Source organism: Lactuca sativa, chromosome 2, assembly GCF_002870075.4.
Source record: "Lactuca sativa cultivar Salinas chromosome 2, Lsat_Salinas_v11, whole genome shotgun sequence".
Classification (NCBI taxonomy): domain Eukaryota; kingdom Viridiplantae; phylum Streptophyta; class Magnoliopsida; order Asterales; family Asteraceae; genus Lactuca; species Lactuca sativa.
In genome coordinates, this window is record NC_056624.2 from 10,196,668 (window position 1) to 10,220,572 (window position 23,905).

At 33.4% G+C, this 23,905-nt stretch overlaps 3 protein-coding genes across 3 annotated transcripts; 2 read left to right on the top strand and 1 right to left on the bottom strand.

Annotated features, from left to right (window-relative positions):
* Positions 1-869: 869 nt before the first annotated feature.
* LOC111915511 (uncharacterized) lies at positions 870-4,807 on the top strand. The gene is made up of 11 exons (XM_023911168.3): positions 870-1,028; positions 1,204-1,285; positions 1,569-1,732; positions 1,866-1,970; positions 2,056-2,112; positions 2,200-2,280; positions 2,515-2,549; positions 3,544-3,633; positions 3,715-3,865; positions 4,136-4,332; positions 4,573-4,807. The coding sequence occupies exons 1-10, from the start codon at positions 984-986 to the stop codon at positions 4,253-4,255; spliced, it is 930 nt and encodes a 309-aa protein (XP_023766936.1). The 5' UTR covers positions 870-983; the 3' UTR covers positions 4,256-4,332; positions 4,573-4,807.
* A 3,260-nt stretch (positions 4,808-8,067) lies between these two features.
* LOC111915510 (U-box domain-containing protein 15) lies at positions 8,068-12,486 on the bottom strand. Its single transcript, XM_023911167.3, has 4 exons — positions 11,898-12,486; positions 11,691-11,807; positions 10,217-10,645; positions 8,068-9,280 (listed from the first exon to the last, which is right to left on the bottom strand). Exons 1-4 carry the CDS (start codon positions 12,198-12,200, stop codon positions 8,225-8,227), a joined length of 1,905 nt encoding a protein of 634 aa, XP_023766935.1. The 5' UTR covers positions 12,201-12,486; the 3' UTR covers positions 8,068-8,224.
* A 6,245-nt stretch (positions 12,487-18,731) lies between these two features.
* LOC111915509 (G2/mitotic-specific cyclin-2) lies at positions 18,732-22,106 on the top strand. The gene is made up of 12 exons (XM_023911165.3): positions 18,732-18,973; positions 19,287-19,350; positions 19,472-19,619; positions 19,736-19,789; positions 19,878-19,953; positions 20,190-20,327; positions 20,419-20,532; positions 20,649-20,738; positions 20,803-21,024; positions 21,121-21,219; positions 21,408-21,586; positions 21,734-22,106. Exons 2-12 carry the CDS (start codon positions 19,296-19,298, stop codon positions 21,885-21,887), a joined length of 1,329 nt encoding a protein of 442 aa, XP_023766933.1. The 5' UTR covers positions 18,732-18,973; positions 19,287-19,295; the 3' UTR covers positions 21,888-22,106.
* The last annotated feature ends 1,799 nt before the right edge of the window (positions 22,107-23,905 follow it).

Sequence of the window (23,905 nt, forward strand, 5' to 3'; positions counted from 1 at the left end):
ATCGAATTAGGGTTTCAAGGAGTCAAAAGGTTGGATTTTGGAAGAAAAAAACTGTACGACGTGAGTAGGGGTGTTCACGGGGTGGTTCGGCTCAGATAGTAATAAAATTGTGAACCGTGAACACGGGGCGGGTACCTCACATGCACTAACCAACACTAAACCGAATTGCTTAAAAAACTGAACCGAACTGAACCGTATAAACATGGGTAACCACAGTTCGATTCACGGATAACCGTTAAATGTAAACATTTAGTAAAACTATAAACTAAATATAAACCAATTATATATTCATAAATAATTGTTCAACCAATGAGTAAATTAGATATGACTTGTGATTTGCCAATGTTGAACTTTGTGTGGACACAAACTCTCTAAAATACTTTGGGTTACAATCACCTTCTGATATAAAGAAAATAAAAACAGACATGGGGCTAAGTTTTTGGTGCTCCACATCCCTACTTTTTTTTAGTCCCTACAAATCAGAACAAATGTGAAAACCACAACCTATATCAAGTACCCAAGAATTAGCATGTGATGAGTTATTAGACATAATAGTGTAAATACCTGCATGGGTGGACTTTATTTTCCCATCCTTGACATCTTGCAAGTATTTGGGACAGCTTCGCTTCGAGTGCCCTTTATCATGACAATAGATGCCCTTTATCATGACACACCACATCAACAGTTAACTCAACGCAAACATCTAAAGACCCGAGATATTAATGGACACTAAAAAAACGTGTTAACAAGCATCGGTGACCTGAGACATTAATAGACATAAAACCAACACAAACTTAAGTTTTTTATTATTTTTTTTAATGGTATTTGCCTATGTGAATTTATTCATTAACATGTTATTATAATTTTTTATTTTAAATTGCCAAATATCAACACTCAGCTCAAGATGAGATATCGGTTCCTATCCGTCTGCATACTGATCTCTCTGCTGGAAGCAACACTTGGCTACCATCGCATCTTCTACAATGGCTTCTCCTCTCCCCCTTCCCTCTGTTGCCCCTAATTTCAAGGTATATATATATGCACACTCTTGCTTGCTCTACATATATATGCGTAGTACGCAAATTGTTGATAAACTCCCTTTACCTGTTACCCCTCCTCGTGTGTTTTGGTACCACAATATAAATGAATACGAATTCTAAAGAGCTCCATGCGTTTCTCACTTTCTCTCTCAATTACAACCAGGGTACTTGTGGTTTCGGTTTAAGGGGTCGTAAATCGAGATTCGGTGTCAGCATTCGTAAGGGATTAAGGGTTTCTGCTGGAGGTAATACAAAAGATTCCTCCATATTTTTTTTTGGCGTAATTCGAACTCTCATACTCGTTTTTGTTTATCTTCTATGAATAAAGGTTAATTTTAATCATTATTTATCTTTGGTGGGATTTTAGTTGCAATGTGCTTATGCCCACCATGTGTTTGTGAAAAATCTAGAAAAAGAAGAGATGTATTTTGAAATGTGCTTATACCTTTGGACCCTTTAAGCTCTTCAAAGCCTATCTTGAAGGATCTTAATTCTTAACCATAGGCTATACCTGATCTTTGTATGCAGATTTGATGATTGAACAAGATGATCTTCTTCTTACATTTTTGAAAGACAGAGAGTTGAATGGAGACTTTATAGCAAAAGTAACTGATAAACTTTGGATGAGGAAGTCAATAAAGATTGATAATATTGAAACAGACTTAACAATTGATGCTAATCAACTCAATGAGGTACTACTGATCATCTAAAAAATGCTATCTTTATGCTATCTTATTTGTCATTAGTAGGTTTGAAGAAATTGTAGCACCAAATTGTGAAGTAAAAACTCAATGATTTGTTTAGAATCATGTTTGATTACTGTAGCAATTGGTTGAAGAAAATACGGGTGGATTCCTCAAACTGACAAGAACAAATGAGTGGCTATTAGGGGAAACCACTGCACCAATAAACAAAAAGATGAGAGCTAAGGTATTGAGCTTTTATTTCATATTTCCAGAATTATAAAAAAATGATGGATAAAAATATTTTTCTAACTTGTTTATATTTATAACAGGAACAACGTGATGATAGTGAAAGAAGAACTAGACTTAACCTACTTCAATATGAAGCTGTATGAAATATAGATTTAGCCACTAAAGTATTTATTATAATAATCATAAAAAATAATAGTAATTGAGTGCATATTGTTACTTTTCAGATTAAAAGGGAACTTTTTCTTCTAACAATTGCTATTGGAACTGCATGTAGTGGATATTGTTTAGTAACTTTTTCCATCCAGGTATTCAAGTAGAGGTATAATTTCAGTCATTTCTGATTTTTCATACACATGCTTTTTAGGGCAAGTTATATCACACTTGCATACAATCACAATTATAGAAAAACAAAAGATAAAGCTTAGCTTACATTATTTTCTTCTAATTTTGATATTTCTTTATTTGGTTCATGAAAAAAGAAATTATGATAGCTTATGGATGAAATGAACTTATGAAATCTTCCTCCTTTTTGCTTATAGGCTGCTGTGAGTTATGCAACAGGAGTACTTTTCAGGTTAGTTTAAAGTAATTTAATTGCTTGATTTCTTGTTTTATCTTATTTCTTAGAGAAACACACTTTGTAGAAAAAAAAATATATTTTTGTGATGGATTTTGTAGCCATAAAGTGACCTTTACAAAGTATGTTGCTATTTTTAGCAGGTTTGGCTAAAAATCAAGATTCAAAATCAGCTTAAGATATTAAAAGTCTCTACCTAATGTAGTGCATAATGTGCTGAAATCCTTGATTGAATAGGATTTACATTAAAAAAAAAAAACTAAATAACCAAAAACTAAAAGGATCTTCAAGGTTAAGAAAAAGTCAAAAATGAATCCCAAAATGATCTTCAAAATTCCTTGAAACTAAGGGAAAAATACAGAAAAGAACTTGTACTCTCACATTTTTATTAATTTTAGCCAGTTAAATATTTATGTAATGATCAAACCATTATGCATTTTTTTAGGGTTAATCTCAAAAAAGGCCTTATATTTTGTGTTTTTTCAGTATTAAACCTCAAATTTACTTTTTGCCTGAAAAAGACCTTGTATTTTTTTTTCATTTTTTCCGAAAAAGCCCTCAACTTTGTGTTTTTTTTTTCCGAAAAAACCCCTCAACCTTCTAAATGCTTCCAAATCAACCCTCAAATTTTTTAGTTTTTCTCGAAAAACCCTCACATTTTACATTTTTTTTTTTGGTAAAAAATAAATTTGAGGTTTAATCCGGAAAAAAACAAAATTTATGAAGTTTTTTTTTTGAGATTAATCCTTTTTTTAACCTTTAAAAAAACAATTGTACCGATTATCCTATATTTATACCAGGAAAAAAAAATACGAAAAAATATGTCTTTTCACCGTATTATCAATTAAGCCACTGAACTATTCTTATAATAATTATTAAAAAAAATATAATAGTTCAGCGGCTAAATCAATAAAATGATAAAAGTACATTGTGCTTTTATGTATTTTTAACCCTTAAAATTATTACTTATTTAGATGATTATTGTATGCAGTTGCTTGTATCTTCAACTTTTGTATCGATATGTTGACAACCTTTCAAGGGAATCAATTCCTAAAATTTTCAGAGAAAGAAAGATCAAAAGGTACAACTATTCGACTTTTTGTAGCTAAAGTCTTCATCTATTTACTCTTACAAAATCCTCCTTTTTGGATATGAAATTTAGAATTGGAATAAGAAGTGATGACGTGGCGGATACTTTTGAGAAAGTGGTGAAGGGTTGCAGCATGGTTTTGTCATCACCACGTCTTGTAATCCCAGCTGCCATTTATGGATTGTGGGGCATCTCTCAACATTTTGCAAATGATTTTTTTCAGGTTTTTAATTTTTTATTTTAATATTTTTACACTACAAATCTTTTTTAGGGTGTGCACTTGCTCTTTATTTTTGTAAATGTATGGAAAACTCAAGGACATTTCTGTCATTTTGCACCCAATAGTGCTTTCTAAAATTGATTGTAATCCCTCAATATAACATATGGAAAACCTAATGCCTACTAGATTTTCGAGAGTCAACACGTTATGTAGTCTAATGACCAAATTGCCCTTCTGATGTAGTTGTTGTTATGGATGTTTTTTTATGTATAGCTTACACCAGCAATGGTAGGGGTGTTTGCATATAAAGCTGCTGCATTGGTTCAAGTTTACAGAGACAATGAAGATCTTCAATTAATTTTTCCTGGAAGTGATGAAGACATGTTTGACTAAAGCTTTTTGTCAAACTTTAATATTTTTTTTTGTTGACTTTCAAGTTGGATGCTTCCCAATGGCTCAACATCTTTGAGGTAATTCAAGTTTATAGAGACAATGAAGATTTTCAATCAATATATATATATATATATATATATATATATATATATATATATATATATATATATATATATATATATATATATATATATACTCCTGTTGCATGAAAAAAAAAATTGCAACATTTCTCATTATTGCTTGTTTTTCAATAATATTCTTCTCACAAAAAGACTAAAAAAACTAACTGCTTGTTTTTATATATTTCCCTCTTGCAGATCTTTTACATGGAAGAGTGAGAGGTTGCTTGTGGAAAGCCACCGATTACATGTCAAATAAAGTCTTTTGCAATGAGGTTTAGTTGTATATTACTTGTAATTTACATGTTCTTGTGATAATATCAACATCTTAAAACCTTGTGAAATAGTTAATAGGGTTCAATAAACTGCTTCTGAATTCTGTCATTTATGTAACATTGTAATTCATCCATCAATTGAATTGTTCTTTGCGTTATGTGTTGCTTTTTGGTTTCTGACTTTCTTCTCCATGTGATTCATGATAAGTTTTTTGTGACCTTTGTTTTTGGGAATGTTATGCTCTTTAAGCTTGTTTTGTTTGTTGTATATTTTTGGTTTCTTATATTCTATGGTATGTTAGTTGATGACATTTAGTAATAATCTTGTCTTTTTGTAAAACTGGTCATCTATTACTCCAAAATTTGTGTCAATATATACCAGATTTTGTTGACATCCAGTTTCTGGTTTCTAGTTAAGTTAGCTGCATAATGCTAGCATGAAGTCATGAACCATTTCTTTTTGTTATGTTTCTTTTGTGCTTCATAGGTGTGGACAATATGTTAAAAGATCACCGAAAAGATGTCAATCTCACATGTTATGTCACCATTGGTGTTATAATACCAATGGAGGAAAACAATATGTTATAACAACCATTATTTTTTATTTATTTTATTTTTTTGATTCTTTTTATCGATTTATTTCTTTTCTATTTTCTTTTTGATTTATTTCTTTTTTCTGTTTTTTTAAGAATTATAAAAACAAATATAAATTAATAAAACATGCTATTTAAATAAATCCTAAATTAAACATAACATTTAAATATTAACACCAATATTACACGAAAAAAAATATGATAGTCCTAATTTTAAAAACAAAAATAAAAAATAAAAATAAAAAATAGGTTTTTCCCTAAATTATTCATCTTGGTTACCATCGTAAATTTAATGTCAAGTCTTCTTGAAGTTGCATGTGTTTTCGCGTGTCTTGAATAACGACTCTATGTAAATATTTCATTGTCCTTAGTTTAAATTGCACTTGTTTGGATTCCATAGTCAAATACTCCGCAATATTTCATTATTTATCTTGAATCACCATGTTCAACATTATGATACATGCATGCATACTATCTCATAATATTTCTTACTGATATGGTCGTGCCAAATGTCCAACTATGTGCTATTTTGATTTTAGAACTCTAAAAGCACGTTTCACATCCTTACTTGCTCTTCTTGTCGTCTTTGGAAAAAAATTTCTCTCGGTTCTACTGGGTGTCCGTCTTCACGGATGTGGAATATGGTAGATATATTTCATCCATAAGGTAATACCCTAACTTATATTCATTTTCATTTACTGTGAAAGAAGCATCCAATGCCTTTCCTGACAAAAGATCGTTAAATATGGTAACTGATCAACAACATTGGCGTCGTTGTTAGTACCTGCAGCCTTGAAAAAGGCATGCCAAATCCATAAATCTTGGGAAGCAACAACCTCTAATACAAACGAAGGCGTTCCATGATGACCACTTGCATACTAGCCTTTCCATACCACAGGACAATTTCTCCAATTCCAATGTGCACAATCAATGCTTCCAAGCATATCTGGAAAACCATGTCTTTCTTCACTTGACACATATAATTGTTTTATATCATTCAATGAAGGTTTGCACAAATAAACATCACCGAAGGTTTCAACAACACCTCTCGTCCCTTTATACAAACTTTCCCTCGCAGCTCTCTCAGACATTCTCATATAATTGTCAATAGAATCGGGCAACTCTCTCATAAGCTTAATTGACGCAACACATTTATGCAATATTTTAAAAACCGGTTTTTTAGTTGGACCGGTATGGTGACCGGTTTCCGGTTCAACAGCAAGGTCAACCGGTTTCAATACTTTTCATGTTTTTTCTTATTTTCCTACACATACATACATATATAAATCATGAATTTTATTTTTACAAGTTCAGACATTAAAAATACATATAAAAATAAATTGTAGATGAATCCAAATACATTAAAATAACACATAACCATAAGTTTTAGTGTTTTATATCAATCTATATACGTTAAAAAGAAAATAAAATATAATACCGAAACAAAATATAGTTTTAGATGAATACAAAAACACTAAAAAACTTTATAACATTTATCATATGTTTTTATTTAAAGAAAACTAAATAGATTTGAAAAAAAAATCACCAAAGTTTATTATGTAAATGGTTCTATTTCATGTGTTTTTATTTTGTTTAACCGGTTCAACCGGGTTTTTCTGAAAACCGACCGACTCAATTCGGTTCAGAAATCGACATAAAACCAGTGATAGTTGAACCGCTCCCTCCTCTGGTTCCTGGTCCAACCGGTTCGACCGACTGGTTCAAACCGGTTTTTAAAATATTGCATATATGCAACCCTGTGAATCCTCGCTTACCTCTAGCATAATATCTCAATTGAAAAAATTCATGCCTAAACTTAATAGGTAAAAAAATGTATTTATTTTATCTAAAAGCTACATTCATAAATTACAAAAACAGAAAGAAATGATACTTATTTTCCAAAGTGTTGGCTATTCGTATAAACACTTTTTCGCGAACGAAACCTTTTTTTTTAAATCTCTTGCATCATTTTCCGCAAAATAATCATGAACTAGACATCAGCACCTTCTTCGCAATCTATGTTTAAAATCGCACATTGTGTTAGTGGTGGAACTGAATTTGGTTGTAGCAGCACGTTCGTACAATACTCGTACATCATACTGACGAATATATTATCATCGTCATCATCGTTCGATGGGGCGAACAGATCAAACTGATCCATTTTTTTTAATAGAGAAGTAATGAAATTTTATAAAATGTAGAGAAAAAAAGAATGAGGTGAATGAATATGATATAGATTGTATGTATTTATAGGTAAACAAAAATTAATTATTATTACTTTTTTTTAATCTAATATAACCGTTAATGGTCAAAGTCAAAGTCGTTGGAAAAATGTCAAATTTGCCGCCCAAATACACGTTGCAGCTTGAACAAGCCGTGTCAACGCCAAACACCATAATGCCACCATGGGGCAGTGTTCCTGGCGTTACAACACCGTTGAGGACCCTCCACGTTGACGGCAACAACACGGGTTAACCGTAGTCTTAATTTGTTACATGGGAGAATACATGATTATATCGGATTGAATTGTATAAGAGGGACAATACAAATTTTTTGAAGATATTTTCGATTATGGGAATGCAAAAGGAATTCACATATTTTGTAAATACGACTATCCCATCTTGTAAAGCTATAATTATACTTTGTAATTGTAAGTTATATAAAAAGTTTCATTTTTTTATCAAAAAAATACCATCACTATAAAAAAACAAAACGAAATGAAACTCATCTGTAACTGAAATCGGTCTTTGTCCATTTTTTTGCTTTTTGACCTTTCATCTGCAACCATTTGTATTTTTCTGTCTTATTCACACACTATAATTGAATTTTGTAATACTATTATTCATTTTTACACAACAAAACACTACAATGTGGATCCACCCCTGATCTACAATATCCTCATAAGTCATAACTAATGCATAACTAAGGCATAATTTCACACCTAAAACATAACTATAAACAAGGATTTGATATTTCACCTCACTACGTTCTAGAAAGAAATCTGTCACCTTTATTCATAAGCTGAAAAATCGCACCCGCCTTTTTCTGCCCACGTTTTGTCCCATTCTGCGAAATATCCACCACGTGCTCATAAACCCCATACTGAAGTGCAGCCAACAAAAGGTTAGAATTGTTCAAACAAAGTTTTAGAAGGACTGCACTTGCACATTCTTTATTCTTCGGGGTCCCTTGTCGCATAAACTTCACAAGAGTTTCAATAAACGAAAGTTGCCCCAATTCCTTCCTCCCATCAGGATGCGCTGCAAGTAGTAAAAGCACCGAAAGAGCTTCACCAACCATGTCTAACCTCTCGTTTTCAAGCATTTTCAGTAAAGGTTTAATGGCGCCACCTTCGATTGCTCTGACTTTGTTTGGATGCGAAAGCGTTAAGTTAAACAAAGCGGTAGCGGCGTCTTTTTTGCCGCGGATTGTTCCTTCGGTTAACAAATTGATCAATGGCGGAATTCCGTTTGAAGCTCCAATCAACGTTTTGTTTTCGTCGATCATCGATAAGCTAAACAATGCTGCGGCGGAGTTTTCTTTAGCTCCGATGGTTCCGTTTTGGAGGATTTCGATTATCGCCGGAATCGGATTCTCTTTTGATACTTGTTTCTTGATTTTGTCGTCGATTGAGAGGTTTAGTAAGGCGGTGACGGCGTGTTCTTGGATTTTGGAATCGGGGTAGGAAAGGAGCTGGACGAGCGGCGGAATTCCGCCGTTGTCGGCGATTAAAACTCGGCTTTCCGGGGATTCTCGAGAAATCATACGGATTTTGGTCACGGCTTTTCGTTGGATTTGTAATTGGCTGGAGGAAAGGTTTTGGATTAGGGTTATGACTTTGTCGGCGCGGGTGATTTTGGGCGGCGGCGGCGGGTCTTTTTTGGGGAGTTGGTAGTTGTTGGTTTCGCACCATTGGAGGATTAGGTTGTGGAGGGCGACGTTTGGTGCTAAGGCGGTGTGGGTTAAATGTAGGCCGGTTTTTGGGCAGGTTTGGTGGTCGGAATCCAGCCATTGTTGTATGCTTGCTCTCTCGTATGTCTGCAATGAAAGATCATAATACAATCATCAATCACCGGAAAATACATCAAAAAATGACAAAAAATTCAAGACTTGGATTAAAAACGACAAAAAATTCAAGACTTGGATTAAAAACTTTAGGTCAAAAAAGTAAGAAAAGAAAACACATGCGGGGGTTGGGGAACGGTGGTGATGGGGTGGTTGATGGTGGTGGTTTGATACGGTGGCGGCGAAGGATTGTTTTAAAAACTTATATAGTACAAGTCATCAATGCATTAACTTCGTTAACTTGCATCATTCATACCAAGTATAAATAAAAAATTAAAGTATTGATTTAACTTTGTAAGATTGGCAAAAAGTACCCCTGAACTTTATACCAGATTTGGTTTAATTATTTTGAAATGGCAAATAACGATTATTTTATTATAAAGTTGGATGCCCTTTGTTTTCTTTTGACTTTTTTTTCTAGTTGTGTGACCTACTTGTAACGTTTATGAAAGGTGAGAGCCTCTTGGAGCAACTTTTTTTATATATTTATGCAACCATATTTTAATTTTTTTCTACTAATTTATATGATAAACCGGATTTTTTGTAACTCGTTTGTAACAAATTAAAACATGATTACATAAATTGATAAATAAACTTGTTTCATACTAAGTCATTAACCCTAACAAGTAAACATATATACAAAATACAACGTATTTTTATATTTTTATCAATTTAGCCACAAAAAATTGACCGGTAACCGAATCAATAATAATTTGTGAAAGTACATTGTACTTTTTTAGATTTTGCTTGGTATCAAAACCGGTAACCAAGAAAAGTGTTTTTATAGGTAAAAAAAAATGAACAAAGTTTAATCACAAAAACTATAAAATTATGAAAATACACATATTTTTCCTTGACAAAACATTATGACAAAGTAAACATCATAATGCATGGATCATGTAAACTCACCTGACCCGTTGCAACAATGACAGGATCCCTCATCATTTCCAAAGTGATTGGACACAAAAACTCAAATGGAATCGTGATAGACGCACATTTTTGTAGCGTTCTATTACATGGAGCAGGATCATCAAGAACATTAGCTTGTTCAATTCCCGCAAATCTTTTAAATTTATCAAGAAGGTTTATAATCTTTTCGGTTCCTTCAGCATTTTGTCCTCTTCTTTCTTTCACAAGTTTCCTTATAACAATAGTTTCAACCCTTAATTCCTCAAGAGTGTTTAAGGATAACTTGTTTGCCAATCTTTTAATAGCTTCACATTCAGATATCCGGTCAGTGTCGGTTGACAATACGGTCATCATGTCTGTGGTGAGTTCCATGTCTTGATTGTCCATTCGGGGTTTGGCTCTTTTAAGTTGCATACACATTAACTCCACCTGTAATAATAATATAAGGTTATATTTATTTAATAAATGTTCATTTACTTTTTTTTTATCTTGTGGATCTCATTTGTATATGGTTGTGTGATGAGGAGAATATGTAGGTCTTTTGCACAAACAATAGATCACAAACAAGCCTAATGCATGCCAATTCAATCGTGATGTAAAAAAGATTTTTTTGTTAATTTGGGCAAAATGTTAAATAATCGTGACTTTTCTGTTTAAAAAAAACTTTTTGGACTTTACTCAAACTTTTCCCAAAAATTTGGAATTTTTCCATATTGTACTAGAAAAATCTACCCAATTATAGCAATGAAATTTGTTTTCCTATAATCTGGTAGATTTTTCAAAGTACTATGTTATAACGGGAATAAATGAAAGTATGATGTTATAAATAATCAGTGCATTACATTTAACTACAAAATCTCTACTGTTAAATTGGCAATCAAAGAATAAAATGGTTTAGAAAGTTGTAAGCATTTTGAATACAATTTAGACAATTTTCAAGTCATTTCACCCTATTCATTTAGCCAGATTTATATACCTCTTCTTAACATGTTACATGTCACATGGAAAGAGAGAGATTAATTTAGTATTTAAATATTTTTCCAATGAAAAATGGCAACTTTTGTTTTTGAATATTAGTAATACTGTAATTTTACATCAATGATATAGATTTTCAGTTCAGAATATTACACAAAGCGTTTTCTATAAATTAACATTACTACTTTATGAAAATTATTCTTATGGATATTGCAGTTAATTACAAGTCATAATAGTCAAGAAGTTAGTCTAATTATGTGAGAAATATTAAATCTTGAACTTCAAGATCAACAAGAATGGTTTCAGATTAGAAAAAATGTTTTATGATATAAGACAATTTGAGCTAAAGAACTAAAGAAATCAATACAGGTAAACTTAAATGCAATCACAAAACCCCTATGATATATATTCACATATTAAAACTATATTTGAATCAAAAGAAATCAAAAGTAAGACCAAGACAGCAGATAATCAAAGATTTAACAGAAGAACAAATTACTTGTTCTTTAACTTCTTCTGAAATTCCAATTTCTTTGTATGGAAATCCGTCCATTGCATGATTCAATTTATCATAAACACTATTGAATCTGCTTAGCATTGCATCTGTTTCCAATACCTAAAACAAAATCAAACTGTTGAATTTGAATTTGAATTTCAAAACCTAAAAAGTACATGACATATAAGAAAAGAGGAAAAGAAAGCTAACCAGATAAATTTTGCTTCCAGCATGACAAGTCTTCAACAATTTCTTTGCCAGAACAAACGCTCTTTTCAATCTATGCAAACATGATATACAATCCTCGGGAATCTGTGCATCAAGATCACGAAGCTCTTCCAACAATGGCAGACACTGCCTCAATCGCCTTTGGAGCATTTGGCTCTCTTTCTTCTGCGTTCCTCGAAATTCTCCCATTGATTTAGCAGCTTCGACAATCCCAATCAACTCTTCAACAACATCCCTAACGATTCTGCAATTATTACACTTCGATAACTCCTTTTCTTCTTCCATCGGTAAACCCCCTTTCCCGTTCTGTCACCTTTTGGATTTTCGATTACACCAGAAAAGGTCCCATCTTGTCATCCAAAAACCTAGGGTTTTCATCATGTTTGCAGATTACATCGAGATTATTATGTTTGATTTTGGATTGGAGATTAAGTACGACAGGATTGAGATTGAAGAACAGGGGAAAATCAAACCCTAAGTTGTGTGAATTAATTTCATAATGCAATCATATGAATCAAACGTTATTTTGCGGTCTATATTTTAAAAGTTTGTTAGATACGTGTGTAACCGTCAGTTGTTAATAGACAATTGCATATGCATGCACCGTTTACTATAAAAGATGGCAAAACTACAATGCTCTATGTGTTTCAATGATTCGTAAGACGAGTGTTTAAAGTATCTATGAGGTTGTTTGCAAGTTGTAACCAAACAATTTTTGGAGTCTCGATTAAAAACTAATTGAATAATTATTTAAGCTACCCATGATATTTTTGAAAAAGAAAATGAGAAAATTCTTTTGGTTAGAAGACTAAATCACACAAAGCATGAATGAATGACTGCATTAAATGATAAAAATGATAATTTTATATTTTTGATAGATTGATTGACTGTAAATGAGAGAATTAATTTAATTGAGAGAGAAAGAGAGAGAGAGAGAGAGAGATCATTAATCAAGAGAGTGATCATGATTGAGAGATAGATCGTTGAATAAGAAATATATCATTGGTTAAGAAATATATCATTGGTTTAGATATAGATTATGAATAAGTGATAGATTATTATGGAGAGGTTGGTTATGAGAATTTTATTAATTGGTAGAAGTAATTGCTATATATGTGAGAAAATGATTTATTATGTGATTATATGATTTATCTTATTATGTCTTAGTAACTGTTATTCACCAAAGCCACGAGGCTTATGTTTTTGTGATGATCTGTTTTGCAGGTAGATTATTTATGACGCCCGACTTCATCATGTATTTGTGGCCAATACGACTCTTATGATAACTTCTTATATGCCAATTCGCCAATATACACCAAATTAAATTGTAAATTTTAAATGAGAAATGAAATTTTATGGGGTGTACTTGGTATGAAAACGTGGGCGTTACATGCAAGTTCCTTGATGAAAATTTATGTGTACTGAAAAGATGATGAAACATAAATACCTTAATTTTGACAAAAAAATATGATCATGCACAAAGTAGTTATATCTTAAATATGATCGGTTAACATAAGTGGATCTTAAATATGATTGGTTCACATAGGTAGATGTATATTGTGGAGTAGAGTGGCACCCTCTTAATTAATATCGAAGTATGCAATAAGAGTTATCGTGGATGAGGCATGAAGTTATAAGCCATGGTTTATAGTTCATCAAGAAATAGAATAATATGCTTTATGTTTAAACAAGAAGGGCGAAGGAGATATACCTGATTTCGGGATGTTACAACTGATCTATAATCCAAAATATCTTGATAAGTCATCCAACTTATGCTCTGGTGCCACCACCTCTAATACAAAGAAAACTGAGTGGGTCAGACTTGGGAGCTTGGTGAGCATATAGGGTTTTCAACCCACAAATAATAAATTTATTGTGTTTAAACATTAAACAATCAACCAAATTTCTCATCCCCATTATCATCTTTATTCTTAAAGTTCTTAAGAATCATCTACCCTTTACTCATTCATTCCTAAGAGTTATCCTAAGGAATATGCACAAAGTCCATCTGTTCCTATGGCGCAACTGCTTATGTTATTTATTAGGCGCAGCTGCCAATAACATCATTTATTCTCTAAATGGTATAGTTGCCAATATTATTTATTAGACACAACTGCCAACAACATCATTTATTCTCTAATTGACACAGTTGCCAATATTATTTATTAGGCGCATACTACTAAGTTGAAACTTGGAAAAATCATAACATCCTCATACGAAGTCAGATTTAGACGTTCTTTTTATGCGCACTCTCGGTTTAACATATTCCACGAATTTCGTTTAGATCGCTAAGGCTAAAAATCGCTCTATCATAAATTCACTATTTACGTCGCGCTGTGTAGTACCGGTTCTGTTGCGAAACTTCGACAGGTCATAACTTTTTCGTTATAACTTGGATTTCGACATTCTTTATATATACGGAATCCTTGTAACATATACTACAACTTTTATTAAGACTATTCATTCTAAATAATATTCTATCAAAAATTCATTTTCGACACTTATTGTCTCATAATTGACTAGCCCTGATCTACAGACGTTACATTTTAAAACACATTTTCTCAATTCCAGACATTTAAAAAAGTGTTATAGTATCAAATCATCCAACACATATCCCAAAAACTAAATATATAACAAATCCAGAATCCTCTCATACATAACTCAAATCTCGGACGTGTGTAAAATCAAGCCGACGCCTTCCCGTGATCCTGAGAAGTACCTGAAACACATAACACATAACATGGTAAGCACAAAGCTTAGTGATCTCCCCAAAATACCACACATAACTTATTAGCCTCTTATGGCTATACTCAGATAAGACCCTCCGATCAATGTGTCTCAGTGGGACCCTCTGGTCCTACAACTCAATTAGGCCCTCCGGTCCCTCAACTCGGAAACTCAATATAATACACAACATATAAATCACAAAAGACAACCAGTAGGATATATCAATACATAATATATGTACATACGACCCTTCGGTCACACATAGAATACCAGTCAAGGTAAGTATAATGAGAAGACTCACCTCGTAGAACTCAGATAATCTTGAACTCGAATCACCGGTCTAGCCTCCGCCTAACACAACGATAATAATCCCTAATTAATAAGGCTCTCAATGAAGCTAAACCAACCCTTCTACAAACTCACAGAAGGGAAAAAGACCATTTTACCCCTCTATGGCCTTATAGACCACAAATTAACCAACCCTAAAAGTCAATCGAAAGTCAACGGAAAGGAGGACGATATGCGTACCAACCTTCTACACTGGGCGTACTCGGCTGCCATGCAGACATCGGGGATGCTCGACCCCTATGATGCACGTACTGTGATTACGCCCAACGTACGTCCGAGTTTCACTCTCCTCACCTATTTGGTCTTAATCAGTTAAGACGGTGACTCATATCACAGATCTGGACTCTCTAACATCTCTTAATCCATAAAGTCAGTGACTTTAGGCCTTTTCATGGCTGATTAGGTCACAAACACTCAAAACATCCACCCTCTTTCCTCATGAAGCTCATATCTCATGCATGACTTACTTTTAATGTCCAAGATTGGATTTTTATGACTCTACTCCACGAAATATACTAAAAGGGGACATATCAAGGTCTTTGGAGCTTATTATCTCATAAAGTCTCCATCTTTTAGGACAAAACCGTAAAATACTCCATATGATTGCACAAACCAAAAGAATGAGAAAGCATGAAGCTTTATACCTCTAAGTGAAGCTTTCCACACATCTAAGCTCATATCCAAAAGCCTGGACTCTCCTCCTTCTTCTCCAAAGCTTCTTCTCCACTTCAAGAACACAAGATTCTCCTCACAAGCTCTCCAATCCGCTCACAAGCTATAAGAAAGAAGATTTAGGATTAGGAGGGTTTGGTATCTAGAAATGGTGGCCAGGAATGAGGCCATCATATCCTTTATATAGGGTAACACCCCAAATTAGGGTTTCTACTCTAGGCCTAGTACGCCCAATGTACCCTCTGGTACGCCCAACGTACTAGGTGGCCTCCGCATCAAATGCACACACATGAGTACGCTAAGCGTACACTCTAGTACACCCCGCGTACTCATTTACCACCTTTTCTCTATAAAGGGCCAAAATAGACAAATTCTCAATAGATCAAGGTTTACAAGGTATATCTGGACTTAGGATGTTATAAGAGCTTTCTTCAATAAGTCAGCACCTTAACCAATAGCTCTACTATTTGTTTGTGGTTATAACTGAAGGGATGCGTGTATATATATATATATATATATATTATATTATATCAAAAAAAAATTGAAGGATTCGTAAACAAAAATTACATTACCGAAAAAAAATTTGAGGGGTATCCCGGGCTACCCCCGGATCCCTTTGGATCCGCTTCAAATAAAGAGATAGTATCGTAAATCCAAATGTTGACAATTGAGTAATTTTGTTTTGGAGCATTGGAATAGTTCATAGCATACATCGTAGTTGACACGACCAAGGTCCAAGTGCAACTGTATGAAAGCCTTTATGTTAGTGATACATTACAATTTAGTAGAGAAGTAGAGGAAGAAGACAAGGAAAAGCCATCGATAACCATAAGAACCACCGAGAAGAAGTCGAATAGGAAGAAGAGCTGCACATGTTTCTATGGAAAATATAGTTTTAGAAAATTTGTTCTTATATCATATTGTACTATATTTTTCCCAAAAAATAATACCTTCACCTTAAATGATACATAAATACAAGAATACAAGAAAATGAGTTATTTATAAAAAACACCTAACATTTGCCTAGAGATACGCGATCTATATACATTAATAGACTAAAAAAAAGCATTTGATAAAATAAATGAGTAAATTCTCACAATCATATTATTCATATCATTTTTTATCATAATAATGTAAGATATCATAGTTTATCAGCTAAAATATTGTAAGTTATTAAATTTCATAACAGATTAAAAGTTACTAACTATGTAATTTTAATGTGGAAAATCTCCCGAAAAGTCCTAAAATTTTAGTCTAATTTATGAAAAAAATCCCAAACTAAATTTTATTTACAGAAAAACATAGAATACGGGTTAAAACTTCGAATAAACCCTTTTCGATAGGTTTCACAGATTTTACCGGTATTTTGTTCTTTCTCGTTAATATGCTCAAAAATTTGGGACTTTTCTAAAAATTACATAATAACCAAAATATTGGGACTTTTTTGAAAATTACCATGAAAGTAATGGATATTATTATTAACAAATCATTTATAAACATAAAAAATATTTTTATTAAAAAAAAGGAAATACATTTGTTGCTAATTTCTAGGAATAAATTGGTAGTCTAAGTAGTCTATTGCTTCCTGACCACTCAAACTCTCTACGTTCTTTCTATGCATTGTTGTGGGTATGATGATGAGATGAACTTAGTTAGCATTCCTCTAATGTCGTTGTTCCTCTTATGTTGTTTAACCTAACTACCAACCAACATTCATACCTCACATGTTAACAATCATCGACTAACACACATCTATAAAATGTGAAAAGTGAACTTTGAATGATAATTTATATGGAAACAAGTGAAGGGTGATTATCTATTTAAATTGTCATTCAAAATTTACTTTTCACTCTCGATAGATGTGTGTAATTTTATGGTTGTTATCGGGTAATATTTGGAGGTTAGGTGGTAGTTAGATTAAAGTACATAATGAAAGATCTATATGTTCGTATAATGATATTTTCTAATAACACGTGATCATATAGCATCATGCCTAATAGCAAATAGACATTTATTGATTGTGTATTAATAAATATTATCAACTATTGTATTGGTTACGTCTAACAGAGTATTTCTCACTATGACACACACAATGATACATATGAAGAACGTAGAGACTTTAAAGTGGTCAACAAATAATAGAGAAGTATATAGTCGACCATTTTATTCCTAGAAATTAGCAACAAATATATTTTCTTTGTTTATAATAAAAAAAAAATAATGTTTATAAATAATTTGTTAATAATAATATTCATTAGTTCCATATTAATTTTCAAAAAAGTCCCAATATTTTGATTATCGGGTAATTTTCAGAAAAGTACAAATATTTTGAGTAAACTAACAAAAAAGGACAGAATACTGGCTAAATCTTCAAAACCGGCCATAAAGGGTTTTTTCGAAGTTTTAGCTGGTATTCTGTGCATTTTTGTGAACAAAAATTAGTTCAGAACTTTTTTATAAATTTGACTAAAATTTTAGGATTCTTCTGGAGATTTCCATTTAAATGTATTCATAATAGTTTATATAAAAAGTTAGCTATAAAAACAAGTTAAATGAGTAAAAAATGGTTCAAATTGTGTATTCAAATATAACATTTAAAAATAATTATCCAATCTGGCTATACTTATATACTTTACATATCTAAATAATCTTAATTGAATAGAGGGATTTAATAGTTTAGTTTATTTCTTGCTATTTTTTCATTTTATCAATTATAGAAAAATGTAACCAACTTTATAAGGCGAGTAGGTTAAACACATCCTTTATGAATATATTGATGTAAATAAATATTTCTAAAACTACAAATAAATTAAAAAAGACTGAAAATAAAATAATCATGTGGTGGTGGTGTTCCCTTTCAAATTCAATGAGAGCAAAAAGTTTGTTGGCCGATAGAAAGGTCATTTTGTTTACGTTTTATGCCAAAAGGGTAAAACTCTTGTAACTTCAGGGTCTTTTATGAAACATAACCACACAGATCAAGGCACAATGAACGATCCAACGGTTCTAATTTACTAGCCGTTACTTTCAAAAGAGGATTATGGGAACAGAGCCGGACATAAATCCGCTCTTTACGATTCGATTTCGAACCCAAATATTGAACTTGAAAACCCTTTTCTATTTCATTCATCACACGACGGATCAAAAATCAAATACCATCGATCTTTAGAGATAGAGAGAGAGTGACAGAGAGAGACTTCAAGATTATTTCATCGACCCCTTCGATCGCATATCCATGGAATTGTTCTGTTAATCTCTCTCTTTTTGTGTCGCTGGACTAATTTTGAAGAATTTGAAGTTCTTTATCGTAGGTGAGTCCTTGATTGTCTGGGTTTTGTCCTTATTTTGTTTCTTGATCGTTGTGATATGTTCTTCGTGAGTAATTATATTCACTTTCGTGAGTTTGCGATTTCATAAAAATCTGTAGATTTCTCAAGCAATTCAAATACCCAATTTTTCCAGGGTTTGTTTCTTTTCAATATCATTCGTTGGATTTTGATGGAAACGTTTAATTCTTGCTCATGTAGATCGATAAGAATTTTACAGTATGTTCTTCTAACTTTCTATTAGGACTTTTTCAAAGGGTTTTGAATTCGATTCTTTTGGCATATTGATTCTATGTAGATTGTGAATATGGCTGGTACAAATGAAAATCTTCCAGATGTAATCCGCCCTACAAGACCACAAGGTAATTGAAACAAAGATCCACAAGTAGTAGTTCTTTCTACAGTAAATGTAGACGACCTGTTTGATAAAATGTCTGAATAACGAAAAGATTCTTATAACTCTAAAACTTTGATGCTTTACAGGAGGAGGAGGAGGAGGAGGGGGATTAAAGGCAGGATGTGGGAAACCAGTGGCCCCACTTGGTCAAAACAGGAGGGCATTGAGTGATATCAACAAGAACATCATCAGAGCTCCACCAGCATATCCTTATGCTGCTAACGGATTACCAGGGTAATAAAATCAACTCATGTATCTTTCTTATTCACACATTATTAGCCTTTCTGAACAATCATCTTTTCTTTCTTCAAGTAAACATGTTGATGATATTCTCTATTATTTCTTTCTAGAAAAAAACCAATCGCTACTAAGAAACCTGTTCCAGTTCGTCGACCCATTACTAGGTCAGTAACAGGCCTATTTTTTTTCTTGAATTTGTGGATATATTGTGAACGAAAACACTCATCATTCCCAATTTTATTGTTTCTGCAGGACTATTAGTGCACAAACGACAACCAAACCATCACTTCCCTTGCCCACTGGCAAACCATCATTTCCCTTACCTGAGGTATGCACTTTTTATCTACAAGACTGGGTAAAAATGTCAATAGGGTGCATGTCAAAATAGATCATTCTCAATTAGGATGATAAAAATCATAGTTTACTTCATAAATTTGAACATATGGGTTTAAAAGAGATTGTAGGAGTTTGAGTACAGTTTGAGCGACTTTGAGGCCTATTTGATTTGTATTATGTTATATCTAAGTTTTTATAATGTATACATAAACTTCCTTTTGATGACAGGGTAAGAAGCCAAAAGTCCAAATTATCCCTGATGAGATTGACACTGAAGACTTGAACATCATTGATGTTGAAGATGATTTTAATGCACCGATGTTTGTTCAACATACAGAAGCTATGCTGGATGAAATAGACAAGATGGTAATTTGATTTCTCATCTTTTTTCTAATCCTCTTGTTCTTTGCTTCTTTTAAGTTGAAAATAGCTTAAAAGTATTGGATCTTTATTTCAGGATGAAGATGTATACGAGGAGCCTCTTTTGGACATTGACAATGCTGATAAGGGTAATCCTTTGGCAGTGGTTGAGTACATTGATGAAATTTTCGCACACTACCGAAAACAAGAGGTATATATTTATTAATCTTTTTTTTGTCATGATGATTCTTGTTTTATGTATTCATGTGCATTCATTGATGAAAGATTTGTATTTGAATTCCCATTTCCGATTGACCAAAATTGCAGGTATTGACTTGTGTTTCACCAACATACATGTCACAACAACATGACATAACAGACAGGATGAGAGGCATTCTCATCGATTGGCTAGTTGAGGTAACAACACATTATTACACCAAATGCAAAATTAGAGCAAATACTAATAATAATATGAAAACAGGTTCATTACAAATTTGAACTGATGGAAGAGACGTTATATCTAACGGTCAACCTCATTGACCGATTCCTGGAACGTCAGACCGTGTCAAGGAAGAAGCTCCAGCTTGTTGGGGTGACAGCCATGCTTCTTGCATGCAAATATGAAGAAATCTCAGTCCCTGTTGTTGAGGACTTTATTGTAATTTCAGACAAGGCTTACACTAGATCAGAAGTTCTTGACATGGTAATTAGATTTAGTGATTTACTTTCTGTTACAGGCTATATAAAATATAAAGAAAGTCCTTAATTATGATATTTGTTTTTGTTTGATATTTTGCAGGAGAAGGTAATGGTGAATACCCTTCAGTTCAATCTCTCGGTTCCCACTCCATATGTGTTTACTAAAAGATTTCTCAAAGCTGCACAATCTCAGAAAGAGGTTTGTTTTTCTTCTTTGTGTTCATGAAATGTTAATCTTCCATACATACACTATTCAATTTTCAAGTTTCTTTATGCTTTTGTGAAAGAACTAATGTTTTGGGGAAAAAAAAGGTTCTTTTTCATTGATTTTGGTTTTTGTTTTTCTTTTTGTTTTTAATTATTTTTTTTTTTTTCTGATGTATGTAGTTGGAGGCATTAGCATTCTATTTGATGGATCTGTGTCTTGTGGAGTATGAAATGGTGAAATTCCCACCTTCTTTACTGGCAGCAGCTGCAGTCTTCACTGCAGAATGCACTCTCAATGGCTCAAAGAAATGGACAAAAACAACTCAACTCCATTCACACTATTCTCAGCATCAACTTTTGTATATGATCTTTTCTCCCCTCCTTTTTTCAACTTCTGCTCCTATTTTTATCATTTTTTATAAGGAAAATTCCAGGAAATTAGCATAAGATTCTCCTCCTGTTTTGTTTGAAAGGAAATTAACGAAATGAGTTATATATTAATGTAGGGAATGCTCGAAGATGATGGTTAGTTTACACCAAAAATCAGGCACAGGGAAACTTGTTTCAGTGTTCAAGAAATATGGCACTTCCAAATATGGCCATGTGGCACGAACCCAGTCTCCTGCTCACTTCATGTTGGAGCCAAGATTCTGGGATTGATTATGAAAATTTAGGAGTTTGTTGATGTTAAAGAAAAACTGAGGTTTTTGATGTATTCAGAGCAATGTATAGTTGCTCTTAGGTTTTTTTAGGAGTTCCTGCAACTATTTAGACCCGTTTGTTCTATTTGTGTTCGATGATTTCTTAACTATCTGTGTTTACAATGTTTCTAAGTATTGTTTTAATGCGAGAAGTATATGTTATTATTAATGCTGTTCTTTGTTTGAACTGCATTTTTTATTGTGGCTAGTTGAATGTTTGAGGGAAGGATGGAAGGGAGGCAACAGACACGGGTGTGAGGTCAATATAATCAAAACACTAGATTTATTTTGGGAACTTTTTATTTTCCAACTGAATTGAGTGTGGATTTGTGGGACACGTTTTGACTATGGTTGTAGAGGTTTGTGTTTACCAATTCGACACACACCTTTGATAGTTGGAAGTTTGGTTCCTATTTCAAACTAAATTAGCATCATTTTTATTCCCTCACACATACACCGTTTGACACGCACCGTTAACCTCCCTCATGCATGCATGTAACGTCTTTCCACAACATAACTTGGATACACCTTTTGTTCTTAATTTTCATCAAAACAAAATTACACTCTTATTAGTTGGGTTGATTAGTCTAGCCGAGCTAAACCAACTGAATGTTTGAAATGCTACAACTTCCTGGTATACATATGTTTTAGGTTTTGGTTTGCATTTTTATTTTAGAACTTCCTGGTTCTACGATTTTGGTTTCTAGTATCAATTTTCCAGCAAGGGTTATGATAGGTTGGGTGGTGGTGGTGGAGAAGACGTTGAAGAGAACGTGGAAGGGAAAGGAGAGAGGTGGAAGGATGGTAGGGTGTGGTGGTGTAATGACCCAAAAATCAAGGGTAAAAGTTTTGTTTTTAGTATAGTTAAAACACAGATATCGTTTAATCCAAACATTCCAACAAAATTGGTAATTAAAAACAATTATTAGAGTACTTCCCAAAATCACACATTGTGGAAAACACGGGTGTGTGCGCTACGATCAAGTCGGACTTTTTCTTTCCAAACCAATGATACCTAAAACCACAAATAAAACTGTAAGCACGAAAGTTAGTGAGTTCCCCAGAGAATACTCTACATAATCACATAAATCATATCAATCACATAAGCCATGCATATAAACATATAAGGAAGTCGTGGAAACCCTCCAAGGTCTTAATTCAGGTGCCATAGGAACCCCCACATGGTCTTAACCCAACTACCATATAAACCATACATACAAACATATAAGGATACCCTGGAAACCCTTCGGGGTTTTACTTCGGGTGTCATGGGAACCCCCACATGGTCTTAGCCCAATGCATCGGGAACCCCCTGAGATATTAACTAAGGATGCCATGGAAACCCTCCAAGGTATTACACCCTAGTGCCTCAGGAACCCCCCGAGGTCTTTGCTCACCTTCGGGGTCTTTTTCATAGAAAGAAATTTCCTTGAGTTGAGAGAGGATATGACCCTTTAGCTCGAAAGTAGCGTTAGCGGGAATTGTGGGCTGCACAAGTCCCGGGCCAGTGTCATTGCGCATCCTCTTCTTCGATTCCCCCATGGGGACTTCATCGATATTAGCCATAGTGATAGCTAAATCGTCTTCGAAATCGGATTCGTCCTCGTATGTAGGTTCTTCTTCTTCCTCGGTCTCGTACTCGGTGTCTTCTTTAATTGGGTCTTCGATTGTCAAAGAGGCACTGGATGCTCCTGATTTGCTGCTCCTCTTCTTGCTGAAAACGGATTTGAGGTTCTTTAGTGGCGAATTCTTGGAAGAAGTGGATTCTCCAACGGCTTTTCCTTTGCTCCTCCGTAATACGGATTTCGGGTCTTCGAGAGGAGGACCAGAGGTGTATCAGATCCCCGGTTCATGAAACAATTGTAAACAAAAGAAAAAAAATACGTGTAAAAAGAACAAAAAATAAATAAAAATTAAGACTGTGAACAACGATGAACTCGTCGAGTCGGCACAAGTGCACTCGGCGAGTTGAAGGCA